At 37.7% G+C, this 12064-nt stretch overlaps 1 protein-coding gene across 2 annotated transcripts in view; it reads left to right on the top strand.

Annotated features, from left to right (window-relative positions):
• Positions 1 to 12064, top strand: part of LOC148367015 (ephrin type-A receptor 6-like) — a 97758-nt gene that overhangs the window by 76689 nt on the left and 9005 nt on the right. For both annotated transcript variants that reach the window (XM_088333803.1, XM_088333804.1), the window contains 6 exons: positions 883 to 988; positions 4305 to 4375; positions 5997 to 6122; positions 9321 to 9506; positions 10721 to 10782; positions 10868 to 11083. In XM_088333803.1, coding sequence (XP_088189929.1) covers positions 883 to 988; positions 4305 to 4375; positions 5997 to 6122; positions 9321 to 9506; positions 10721 to 10782; positions 10868 to 11083 — 767 coding nt within the window. The remainder of the gene's footprint in view (positions 1 to 882; positions 989 to 4304; positions 4376 to 5996; positions 6123 to 9320; positions 9507 to 10720; positions 10783 to 10867; positions 11084 to 12064) is intronic.

Raw genomic sequence — 12064 nt, 5'->3', positions numbered from 1 at the left:
TTTACTCTCCTGGATTTACTACACTCATGGATATAAGAGGATCATGGTTGCACATTATTATTGAACATAACGACTTCGGTAAGCTACTCCGGCTATATAATTTCCCAGTATCTTGTTTCAGAGTGATATCGATGTTTCTGTGATGGGTCTTTTTTTAAATTAACCTCAATTCCAAGTGTTTATTGTCATATGCACAGTAAAGTTGCGAGCGAAATAGAAAATAGAAACTAAGGAATGGTTGGCATTTCTTGAATCCCAAGACTTTAACCTTCCGAATGATATTTGGAACGATGCATTTGAGTGACATCGTACGGACACCGCATCCGCACGTGTCTACGACACGTATTTGCTTCTTTGCAAGCTTTCGGAAAGTTAAGGGGGTAATAAGTTTGACTGAACTATCTGACTGTTTTGTCGACGTTCCCATTGTAGCGCCTTACAATCCGGTGCGCCTTATGTATGGAAGGTATAGGACCAAAAACTATTTTTTGGGGGTGCGCCCTATAACGCGGTGCGCCCTATAGTGCGGAAAATACAGTATATGTTTTTTTCCTTTTTTTATCATGCTAATAGTCCCAAAAATATGGTTACCAGAATGACTAACCTGTATTACCTCCTAAACCTCAGTGACCACACATGATAAGAAATCCGTTATAGTGTCAATTTAGGCAACATAAAAAATCGAATTGGCAAAAATAAACATAAGCATTTACGACTGAAGTTGTGCTTCAAGTTTTTTTGGATGGATTTTTTTTATCCTGGCTATTAAGTTTGCGAACACTTTCCTGTAAAAAAATGTCATGCTACGAATGCCAGCTGTGATTTCCAGAATCATTCACAATAATATTTTTCTTTTATTATGTTATATAATTTTTTTCTTAGATCCTGATGTTGCCGATCAGGGTCAAGTGCTGGTTGTTGTCACGGCATCAGTTGGCGGCTTCTCACTGTTGGTCATCCTTACTCTTTTCCTGCTTATAACTGGCCGGTAAGACACTACATGAACATTTTCAGTGTTCGTACGGGTGCTTGAAAACACTAAAAATGCTTGAATTTTATTTTTGTGTTTTCAAGGTTAAAGAGTGCTTAAAACTGGGGTGAAGTGTTTGAAAATGCTTGTAATTGTTGACATATTTCTCAACAAGTCTGCTTTAAAATGATGCTGACTTAGCTCAATGGTGGCTTTGTGTTGCCCTTGTATTTCTTCTGGTATTAGTTAGTACGGCATTGTCCTATTAAGCGTCATCGCCCCCTACAGGTCACACCCAAGAGGACAGGTGCATGCTACACCTAAATAGGGCCGTATGAAATGTGTATTAGTGCAAGGACTACGAAAACATTATGAACATTTATTATGGGCCTTGCAAAAAATAACGGTAGCATTTCCTAGTGGTAAAATGTAACGGGAAAAACTTCTTGATGAAAATATAAGCTACATATTACTGTCATTTTACCCAACACCTACATGGGGAGAGATTTGTCTCAAAAACAAATATATTCACAATTTACTCAAAATCTAAAAATCATGTGTCTCGATAAATGCGCGCAAAAAATAAAAAACGCATGTATAAATCACAGATCTATTTTTGGATCTGCAAAATACATGGAAAAATTGAAAAATTGGCTTTGAAAGTCCTCAAAACGTGCTTGAATTTGGCCATGAAAAATGGTCACGAACTATCAAAACACACACACACACACAAGAGTGGTCTCCTGATAGACTCTCCTTTTTTCTTCAAGCAGCAACTCTTATTTTCCGAACGACCAACCAAATTTTCTGCTTAATTACTCAGCATGTTATGCGGCAAGTGGCCATTTGATCCATTCCATTAGCACCCACTGGTAAGCTCAGATCGGCGTTATTAGCAACACTCTGGCTCACGGGAATTTGTTATTAGCCGGACTTGGATGGTAAACAATGAAAAATGAGGGAGAAATTTGGTTCAACTTCAGCTGGCTGAAGTGTAATCTTGGAAATAAATGTTGGAGTTTAGAACTTACTTGACAGTGGAATTAGTTCGCTCATTTAAGTGAACAGAAAAGCTTGACACAGTATTTTAATAGAGGGACTGCCAGGTCTTGGTAGGTTTGCTTTCTCCATTTAGACATTCTTGCTCGCAGAGTGCTCCAGTAGATGTGTAAATGTTGTGAAATATTATTGTATCCCATTCCTGATTTGAACTTTTCCACAACTTTATCCCGTTCCTCCACGTGTGTTATTTGGTTGTCTGTTCTCCAGTGTCTCCTTTCGCGGACCTTTTGTCCTCTTTACAGAGCAGGTGCATTTAAACTGAGACTTAATAACACACAATTGCACTCTGTCATTGTTTGTCATTTAGGTTGATTTTGGATCATCCAGAAGTCTTCTTGAAGTCGTCTTGAGTGATTTTACACATGTGCTGGATGTTTTTATTTATTTGATGTTGAAAATGATAAAAGTGAAAAAAGGACTTTCAAATACTGTCCAAATGACAGTCCAAACTAACAAAAAGATGAGAAGAAGAAAAGTTTATTTGTGCAAATTAAACTAGTTTTAAAGCTTTGGCGCATCTCTTATGTTAGTATCAAGGTTTAACCCTTTGGGAATTATAACAGTATGATAAATCACCACTAGAAAGCAGAAGTGGCTTTGATCAGGTTTTTGTCAGCACTTAGTTCCTAGTTGTGTTCCTGTATCCACGGTACAGGTCACAGTGTTAAAAGCGAAGATACAAGCAATGTTCCCTCCTAGCTGCGCGCGTGCGCAATCACGCACTGCCCGCACAATCGCGCACTGCCCGCACATTCTCAGCGCACATGAAAATCTATTCAACGCAATGTTCCCTCTAAGCTGTGTGTGTGCGCAATCGCGCACTACCCAGAGCTTTTCCGCGCACAAGAAAATCTAGCCAGCTCACAAAAACCAGGGCTCGAAATTGCTAACTAAGAAGCAAATTAAGTCAAAGTTACAGTCCATGAAGGTAAAAATACAAGGGTTCCCCTGACGTTGTGTTCTAAATGCGGTATTTTAATGTCAAGGTCGAGGTAGAATGAAGTTGAGTAAAAGTCAGTAGAGTTTTTCGAGAACCGGCTTCTTCAGCTCGGCTCACTAAAAGGAACCGGCTCTTTCGGGTCCTAAACGGCTCTTCAGGTTGTTTTTGCTTCTTTCATCCGTAGATGACCAAACATTGTGTAAAATTATGCACAAAATGACTTAAAGGAAGGGGGAATAGAACAAAAAAGAAAAAAATACCAAAATAAAAAAGTAGTTAATAGCTGAGAAAAAAAAGAAACAAAAGGAAGAGAAAAAAGAAGGGAAAATTCAGAAAAATCCAGAAAAGAAAGAAACAAAGGAAAAAAAAGGAAATAGAGAACAAAAAGAAAAAAGTAACAGCTCGGAAAAAATAAACACAATAAGATTTTTTTAAAGGAATTAAAAAAGAATAGAAAAAAACAGGGAAAAAGAAGAAAAAGTTTGTTTTGCATTCAAATAATTTCCAATTATACCAAGTCAATCTTGTTGCCAACATTGTACTTCCACTAAAAAATGTGACTAAATACAGTTGTGTATCGTGCAACCGACTAAATAAGCCCCCCAAAATGTTAGTATTATGCGACAAAAGATACCAGGAAAAAAAAGAAATGGAAATCTTGTGAAAGAATTGTTGTAAAATCAAATGACGTCTGTAGGCCGTAAAAACTTTGCAATAATACATTGGTAAATTCATTCAAAAGTGATTTTTTTTTTGCATTGCCGGAAACTCAGCAAAATGTAACGTGATGTCAAGTTTTGGACATGTTTGATAATGACTTAGTTTCCACACTTGGGATTGCTGTTGCTCACTGTTGTTTCAAGCGTTGCTCACCGACTTTGTGTGAACGCTCAGACCCGTTGAAAATTAGAGGGAACAATGGATACAGGTACAGACTGCTAACGCTTCGAAACTTAATTATTTCTAAAAAAAAAAGACGAGGGATGAACTATGGGACATAGAAGGAATACGTTTCGTGCACGTTCGCGGTCGTCATGATGACCGGAATCATGTGATCATTTCACTTGAAACATCGGCAACTTGAATGTTTTTGCAAAGTTCATGCATGGTTCATGCATTTTTTCAGTGTTCTTGCAATAAAATGTTTTTCTGCAATTAAAGTGCCATTGAATTTATGGAAAGCATTGTTTAGATATTGTAAGTATAAAAAAAATACTTTCTCTTGGCACTATAAAAAGCTTTGTTTTTTGTTAAAAATATATGGTAAAATAATTTCATGAGTTTTCTTGAAGCATGTGTTGAAACAACAGCAACATAAAAGAATCGTTTCAGGTGTCAGGGATATATCAAAGCCAGGATGAAGTCGCAGGAAAAGAGGGGGACACGCTTCCGTAGTGGACATGGTAAGGTTCACTTTTGTTTTTATCTCAAGTATAAGTACAAAAGTCCTGTACAAAATGAGAACATAATGCTTAATTTGCTTATACAGCTTCTGTTGTTTGGGTCTTTCTTGTCCTTTACTTTTCTTCCCTTTTCTTCTCCTGGCCTTTCCTCATACCTTGTCCATTCCTTTTCTGTCCTTTCTTGTCCTGTCCTTTCGTCATCCTTTCCTGAATTTTCTTGTTCTTCCTTGTTTTTGTCTCGTTATTTCATTTTCTGTCCAATTATATCCTCTCCTGTCCTTTTCTTTCTTCTTATGTGCTTTCCTTTCACTTCCTGTCCTCTCCCATCTTTTGATGTTGTCTCCTGTCCTTCCTTTCCTATCCTCTCTTTTCCTATCCTCATTTAATTTTCTTTGCTTGTATGTTCCTGTATTTTCCTGTCCTTGTCTGGTCATTTTCTGTACTTTCCTTTTGGAAAGGAGTCATTCCCTGTCCCCACCTTTCTTCTCTTAGCCTCTATTTTCCTGTTCTGTTCTTTTCTTTAACCTTCTTACCTCTCCTTTCTTGTTTTCTACTCATTGTGTTTTCTGCCCTTTCTTGTCCTGACTTGTCATTCCCTTTTCTTTCCCTCTCTGTCCTTTCTTGTTTTTTTATTCATTTTTCTGTCCTCTCTTCTTGTTTCTTCTCATGTCCTCTTCTTTCCAGTCTTTTATTGTCTTGTCCTTTGTTCACATGTCACCTTTTTCCTGCAGTTTTGTCCTGTCTTTTCTTCGTTCTTAACTACCTTTTTCTTTGTTTTTGGTCTTCTACTGTCCGCTCTGTTTTTCTTTTTCGCAATTCCTTCTCCAGTTCTATCTTCTCCTTTCCTGTGCTTTCATTTCATGCACCTTTTAGTCCCGTCCTTTTGGTGTTCTTACCTGTCTTTCCCTGTCTTTTACTAATTTCTCTTTTTGTTTCCTCTCATGTCCTCTTATTTCCTGTCCTTTCCTGTTTTTCTATCCTTTATTCATCTTTCCTGTCTTTTCTTTTCATCTCCTGCCCATTCCTATCCCCTCGTTTCATTTCCTTTGGTTTGCTTTTTTGTCTCCTTATTTAATCTCATTTTCTGGTCTTGCATGTCATCTCCTTTATGCTCCTGTCCTCTCCTGTTGTCTTCTTTTCTGCCTTCTTCTAGTTCTCCCCCTCCTACCTGTCATCTCATTTCCAGACATTTCCCTTTTGTTCAATTTTAATCATTTATTAGATTGTCTCAGAATAAAATGATTTTCATGCCTGATGTGCTGATAAAAAGTAAATAGGGATGGTTTTAAAGTCGTATTTCTGAAGAAAAAATGTGTCTTAATTTTTAATCCTAACCTTTAAATTACCATTCCATATTTTCTTGCTCCGTTCAGTGACTTCGAGTTATTCGAGCGTAAAATAAAAAAGAAAAGAAAACTTGTTATAGAAGTGAGTGGAGTCACCCTGGAGACAGGGAGTTAACTCCAAACTGGAATCTAGGTTACAAACACTCCAATCCTCTCAGTTTGAATTGATGCTGGAAAAGTCGACAAAGTTTTGATGCGAGGCAGCACATGTACTGCTGTCTTAAAAATAAGGGCAGGTTTCAGCACTGACACGGTCGGCTGTCTTGCTCTTCCAGTTCCTTTCTCGGGCATAAAGACGTACGTGGATCCAGACACATACGAGGACCCGACCCAGGCCGTGGAGGAATTTGCAAAAGAGATAGATCCCTCATCCATATGCATCGACAGAGTGATCGGCACAGGTGAATGTCAATATTTTAGGCTGGCTGGTGTCCATCCTTACTGGCGTTAACCTTATAAATAATTGAAAATGTTCGGTATAATCATGTATATAGGGGTGCATATAAAAACTGACCTTCACCTACCTGAGGTGTATTGCACCAAAATGACAGAAAATATAGAAATGTCTTCTTTTCTTAGCTATTAACTTGGTAATTTAACAAATCACATGGCACTCTGCCATTTGCTTTATTTAGATATATTTTAAAAAGAAAATATACATTGTGCTTGTTGTCAGCTTACTCTGTTGTGTGTGCACAGTGCCTTCTGCTGGACAAAGTTTGCCAACCGCAGATATAAAGAATTCAATATCACCTGACCGTAATTTAGGATTCATTTGTGACAATAAAAGGGCTCACTTGAGTAGTCCACACCAGACAAGTTCTGAAAATAGCTCACCTCTAATGGGTCATTGAGATTTTCTTGGAGATAGGATTTGTAACTGGAATTAGAAATCATTGACATTACCAATTCTTCTAAAATTATTTTTAAATGTAGCCTATAATACTTAATTGGAAATTTATCCATGCTCTTATGCAAGGCAAATATGTTGGTGGTTGACTGAACCATTTTCAACCCAACTTCTGATATTTAAAACCTGATAAAACATAATAACCCAACAACAACATAGTAGTAACATGGTAATAACATAAGTTATTTTAGTAATGCATATCATACTGGAGGCCCTCTGTGCTAATCAGTAACAAAAAAAGTAGCTCTTCAAAAAGGTAAGTGACCTCTGGACTATAACATAATTAACACATTAAAGATACAAGCTCTTAGTTTGGGGGTTAGCAACAAGTGGCTCTGGAACTGCATGCAGGACTTTGGCTCTCCCTGGTGGCTCCCTAACTCTTTTTAAAATAGGTTTGATATTGGAAAATGGTATGTTTTCTGCAGAGGGACAAACATGACACAAACATTCTTGACACACACACACACACACACACACATGGCTTGCCATACTCTGTCAAACTTGACTTTTCTTTGGTGCTCTTGAAACTTCTCACATAGGATGCACAGTTTAAAAATCTGTTCTGTGGTGCTCCTTCCCTCCCTGAATTCTGCCTGATGTTCGGCTAGGATGTTTTCAGCTTGTGGTTTCAGTCTGTTCAGTAGGACCTTTGGCATAACTTTACTTGCATGACTTATGAGACTAATAGTTCTGTATTTGGAGCATAGTTGAAGGTTTCCTTTCTTCAGGGTAATAATTACTAGAGATTTTGTCCAATCAGATGGCCAGTGTCCTGTTTGCGAGGTCTTGCTGCAAGATGTCTATAGTTTGCTCACCACCTTTTCGTATGAGTTCTGATGGGATGTTGTCGATTGCTGGAGACTTTCCGTTCTTCAGCAAGTTAATTGCTGCCTCTACTTCTTCTCTGAGGATAGGGAAATCGTCACTTTCCCTTGGACCAGAATTCTTAAGGACCTCATGGTCTCCCTGTGTCAGGTAATTTTAGAGTTTAAAACTGTATTATATCCATCTATTCATGATCTCTTTTTCAATAAGTTTATTCCCTGCCTTATCCTGATTGCTGCTGACTTTGCCTGTTTTGTTTGTGTGAGGTATTTTACAATCTGGAAGGCTTTCTTTGAATTGTTCTTGTTGAGGCACACTGCTAACTCCGATTCAATTCTCCTTTGCTTCTCTCAGCCTTTTTCTAATTTTCTTCTTGGCTACTCTATACCTGTACATGGCTGTTCCTCCAGGGCTGCTTCGTTTCTTCTTTAGTTCTTGCCTCATTTGGCACTGTTGAAGAATTTCGTTTGTAACCTCTAGCTTTATTTTCATCTGGTGTTTTACTCCCAGGGTTGGGTAAGGTTACTTTAACTTGATTACTTTCAATTACTTTTGGATTACTCCAATACCAAATATGCTAATAAAAGACAAAAGAAACTAAATATGAATAAAATTACTAAATTTTGTGCAGGCTCGGGGAGTAACGGAATACATGGAACGGCAAAAATGATGTTGGCAAGCTGTTTGGATTTATTTTCATTTTGTTTTTTGTCGCATTTTATGTTAGTTTTGCCGGAGATCAAAGAGATCAAAGCCAGGAGAGAAAGCTTACCACCTGTTGTGAGTCATAATTGTATTCATATTTAGTTTCTTTTGTCTTTTATTAGCATATTTGGTATTGGAGTAATCCAAAAGTAATTAAAAGTAATCAAGTTAAAGTAACCCTACCCAACCCTGTTTACTACAATTTATTTTGCTGCTTCAGTCATCGTCTAAGATAACTTGTTGGTCAGGGTTTTGACATCTTTGTTCAAAGCGAGCAAAAGAGGAAACTTTCTGTCGATAAAAGCCTGGAAGCTCTCAACCACCTGTGGGTCTCTCAGTTGCTCAAGGTCAAACTTGATCCGTGGGTTCCGGGACTTCTTGACCTTCTGGAGGCGAACGCAGGAGTTCATTATTACCAGGTCGTGATCGCTTCCCACATGAGCTTCTGGATATGTACGTGTGCTTTCTGTCTTAATTCCACTTTTGAAACGTTGTGTAATCATGATGTAGTCAACTTGACTGTGGTGGATTCCATCTGGTTGGCGCCATACCCATTTTCTGGAGTTCTTGTGTTTGCCAAGACTGTTTGCCAACATGTGTGTGTATATGTATGTATGTATATACATATGTATATAATGTATATAATGTGTGGGTGTGTGTGTATATGTATGTGTATATATATATATATATATATATATATATATATATATATATATATATATATATATATATATATATATAAATTTATTTATTTTATATTTGTTTATTGCATGTTTTTTAATTTTTATTATTAAACTGATTTTAAAGCTAATTGCGTGGGTTTCCTCCGGGCACTCCATTTTCCCCCACATTAAAAAAAAAACATACATGTCAGGTTAATTGGCCGGTCCAAATTGTCCCTAGGTGTGAATGAGCGAGAACTTGTCTCACTCTGTGTGCCCTGCGGCTGGCTGGCAACCAGTACCGGGTGTCCCCTGCGCATTGCCCGAAGGTAGCTGATACAAATATTAGAGACTCCTTGTGATTAAGGGCTATACATATAAACATGACTTAACTTAACTTATTTGTTGGGTCCAATATGTTTCTTTCAACATTTTGAGTTGCCAACCCCTGTCACACAACAGCGCTTATTAATTTGTTATAACTGCTTTGACAGGGGAATTCGGAGAGGTCTGCAGCGGACGTTTGCGTATCCCTGGAAGGTTGGACATTTCCGTGGCAATAAAAACCCTCAAAGGCGGTTATATGGAGCATCAAAGGCGGGACTTTTTACGTGCGGCGTCCATCATGGGACAGTTCGACTGCCCTAACATCGTCAAGCTCGAGGGAGTTGTCACTAAAAGTGAGACAATGGCTTTGTTTTTTCTTTGATTAAGCAGAGGCTATGAACTTGTGCCGCCTACGCCTAAAACGTAATTTTTAAAATAATGATGAACATAATATGTAGTGTGTTTTAGACTACAATTGATTACAATACTGTTTAACCCTTGGATGCATGACCTACCAATAAAAACACTGTTTCATGAGTCGGGTCTCAAAATTCTAGGGGGGGCAAAAATAAAAATACTAATGGCCTCATGTCATAAACACGTTTTATGAGGAATAAAGTACCTAGAATATGAAAATATTAGAACTCTTTATTTTTAAAAGATTTTGAAGGATAACAACCCATGGGGTCATTTCTGACTCCACTTATTCATCCAAGGGTAAAAAAGGGTATTTTTTATCACTAATTAGCACTGTCTTCCGCTACGGCAGAAAGAAGCGTTGTCTTTATGGAAAATATGCATTTTCTTCCTCATCACATATAAGTAGCATGGTCTTCTTCTATGCTAAAACATAGCACTGTCTTCCTTAATGCTAAAGATTACTGTTGTATTCTTCTACACCAGACCCTAGTATTTTCTGCTTAACTAATATTAAGCATTGTCTTTTTCCTTGCTGTAAAATAGTGTCAGCCTCTTCTACACCGGAAAATATTGTTGCCTTTTGAAAAAAAAATGAGTGTTGTCTGAATCTAGCATTCTCTCATAACTAGTCTTATTTGCCACTATTATGTCTAAAACTCTCATCATCTTCTTTCAGGCTGGAAGCTACGGTAAGTTATTTTTTCACCGAAAACTAGGCTCGCCTTTTTCTAAAAATATCTTTGTCTTTACCAACGTTGTAAATTTTCCACCTTGTGTACTGAAAACGCTGCTATCTTCTTGTCAAACAATTAGTGTTGTTTCTTTTTACTCTTAAATTGATTGTCGGGTTCTTCTTTGCCAAAATAGGTTTGTCTTCTTTTATTCTGAAAATTTGCATAATCGTTTTTCCCCAAAATTAGCATCGCCTTCTTCCATGCTAAAACATTGTCATCTTCTGGACAAAAAATAGCTTTTTCTTCTTCTACTCTGATAATTAGCATGGTTGTTTGTAGAGAAAAATAGAATTGTGTCCTCTATGCTGAAATTCAGTACGAGCACACGGAGGAGTCCCTCTACTTGTATTCACTCCTGTACACACATATATATTTGAATAAATATTGTTCTAATCATATTCAATTCTCCCCAGGCAGGCCCATGATGATCGTGGTGGAGTACATGGCAAACGGAGCTCTTGACTCTTTCCTCCGGGTTTGAATATATTATAACTTTGTGGATATTTCACGCATTCACCCTATCTACTTATTAATCATAACCTTTCCCTATTCCACTCCAGACACGTGACGGTCAATTCACAGTGCTCCAACTGGTGGGAATGATGCGTGGGATCGCGGTGGGCATGGCCTACCTCTCCGACATGGGTTACGTCCACCGAGATCTGGCAGCTCGTAACATCCTCGTGGACGACAACCTGGTGTGCAAGGTGTCCGATTTCGGCATGTCCAGGGTCATGGAGGAAGATGAAGGGGCGGTGTATAACGCCACAGTCAACGTGAGTTTTGGGTTGAGGTTATCAAATCGAAGTGTTCCTTTATGGCTCTTTTTGTCCTCAGACTCTTCACCAAAAATTTGGACGATGGCTTTGTTTTGTGTACAGAGAGTCTTCAATTTACCACATACTGCAAACTTAAGCTGCCCGCACCTCAAAGGCCTTTTTTTTTTAAATCAAGACTAACATAAATTAGAGTGTTTTTTAGACTGATATTTATTACGACAGAATTATTATTATTATTATTATTATTATTATTATTTTTACCAAAAACTAGCATTGGCATCTACTACCCTAGAAACTAATGTTGTTGTCTTCATGGAAAATTATAATTTTCTTCCTCTATGCTGATAAATACTGTCATCTACTTTTGGACTGTCATTTTTAGCGAAAATAAGCACTGTCTACCTTGATGCTGAAAGTTATCGTTGACTTAGTCTAAGCCGGACAGTATCATTGTCGGCTCAGCCAAAGATTAGCGTTGTTTTCTCCATTTTTGAAAACTTGCATTGTCTTCTTCTAGGCTATAGAATAAGTGCAGTTGCCTTTACAGAAAAATGAGCATTGTCTTCCTCTTTGCTGAAACTAGCCTTGGAAACCTTGTTGTTATCTTTAGTGAATATTTGCAGGTATTTCCTCTATGCCAAAAACGTATCTTCTAGGCTGGAAATTACTGTTATCGCCTTTACTAGCATTGTCAACATTCCTCAAAATTTGCAGTTTTGTCCTCTGTGCTGAAAACTAGCATTTTAATCTTCCAGGTTAAAAAATTATGTTGTCGTTTTTATATAAAATTGGCATTGTCTTCCTCAATGCAGTTAACAAGGACATCTTCCACGTTGGAAAGTAGTGTTGTCATCTTTACCAATAAATGTAGTTTCTTCCTCAATGCTGAACACCTGCCTTATCTTCTAGGCTGGAAACTAGGTTCTTTTTCTTCACAGAAAAAAATATTTTCTTCTTCTGACCTGCAAACTAGTGATT

The sequence above is a fragment of the Urocampus carinirostris genome, chromosome 4 (genome assembly GCF_059441175.1).
Source record: "Urocampus carinirostris isolate Australia breed hairy pipefish chromosome 4, RoL_Ucar_1.0, whole genome shotgun sequence".
NCBI classification, from domain to species: Eukaryota; Metazoa; Chordata; class Actinopteri; order Syngnathiformes; family Syngnathidae; genus Urocampus; species Urocampus carinirostris.
Note: the sequence above shows the minus strand (reverse complement) of the source record. Positions and strands in the feature narration are given on the sequence as shown.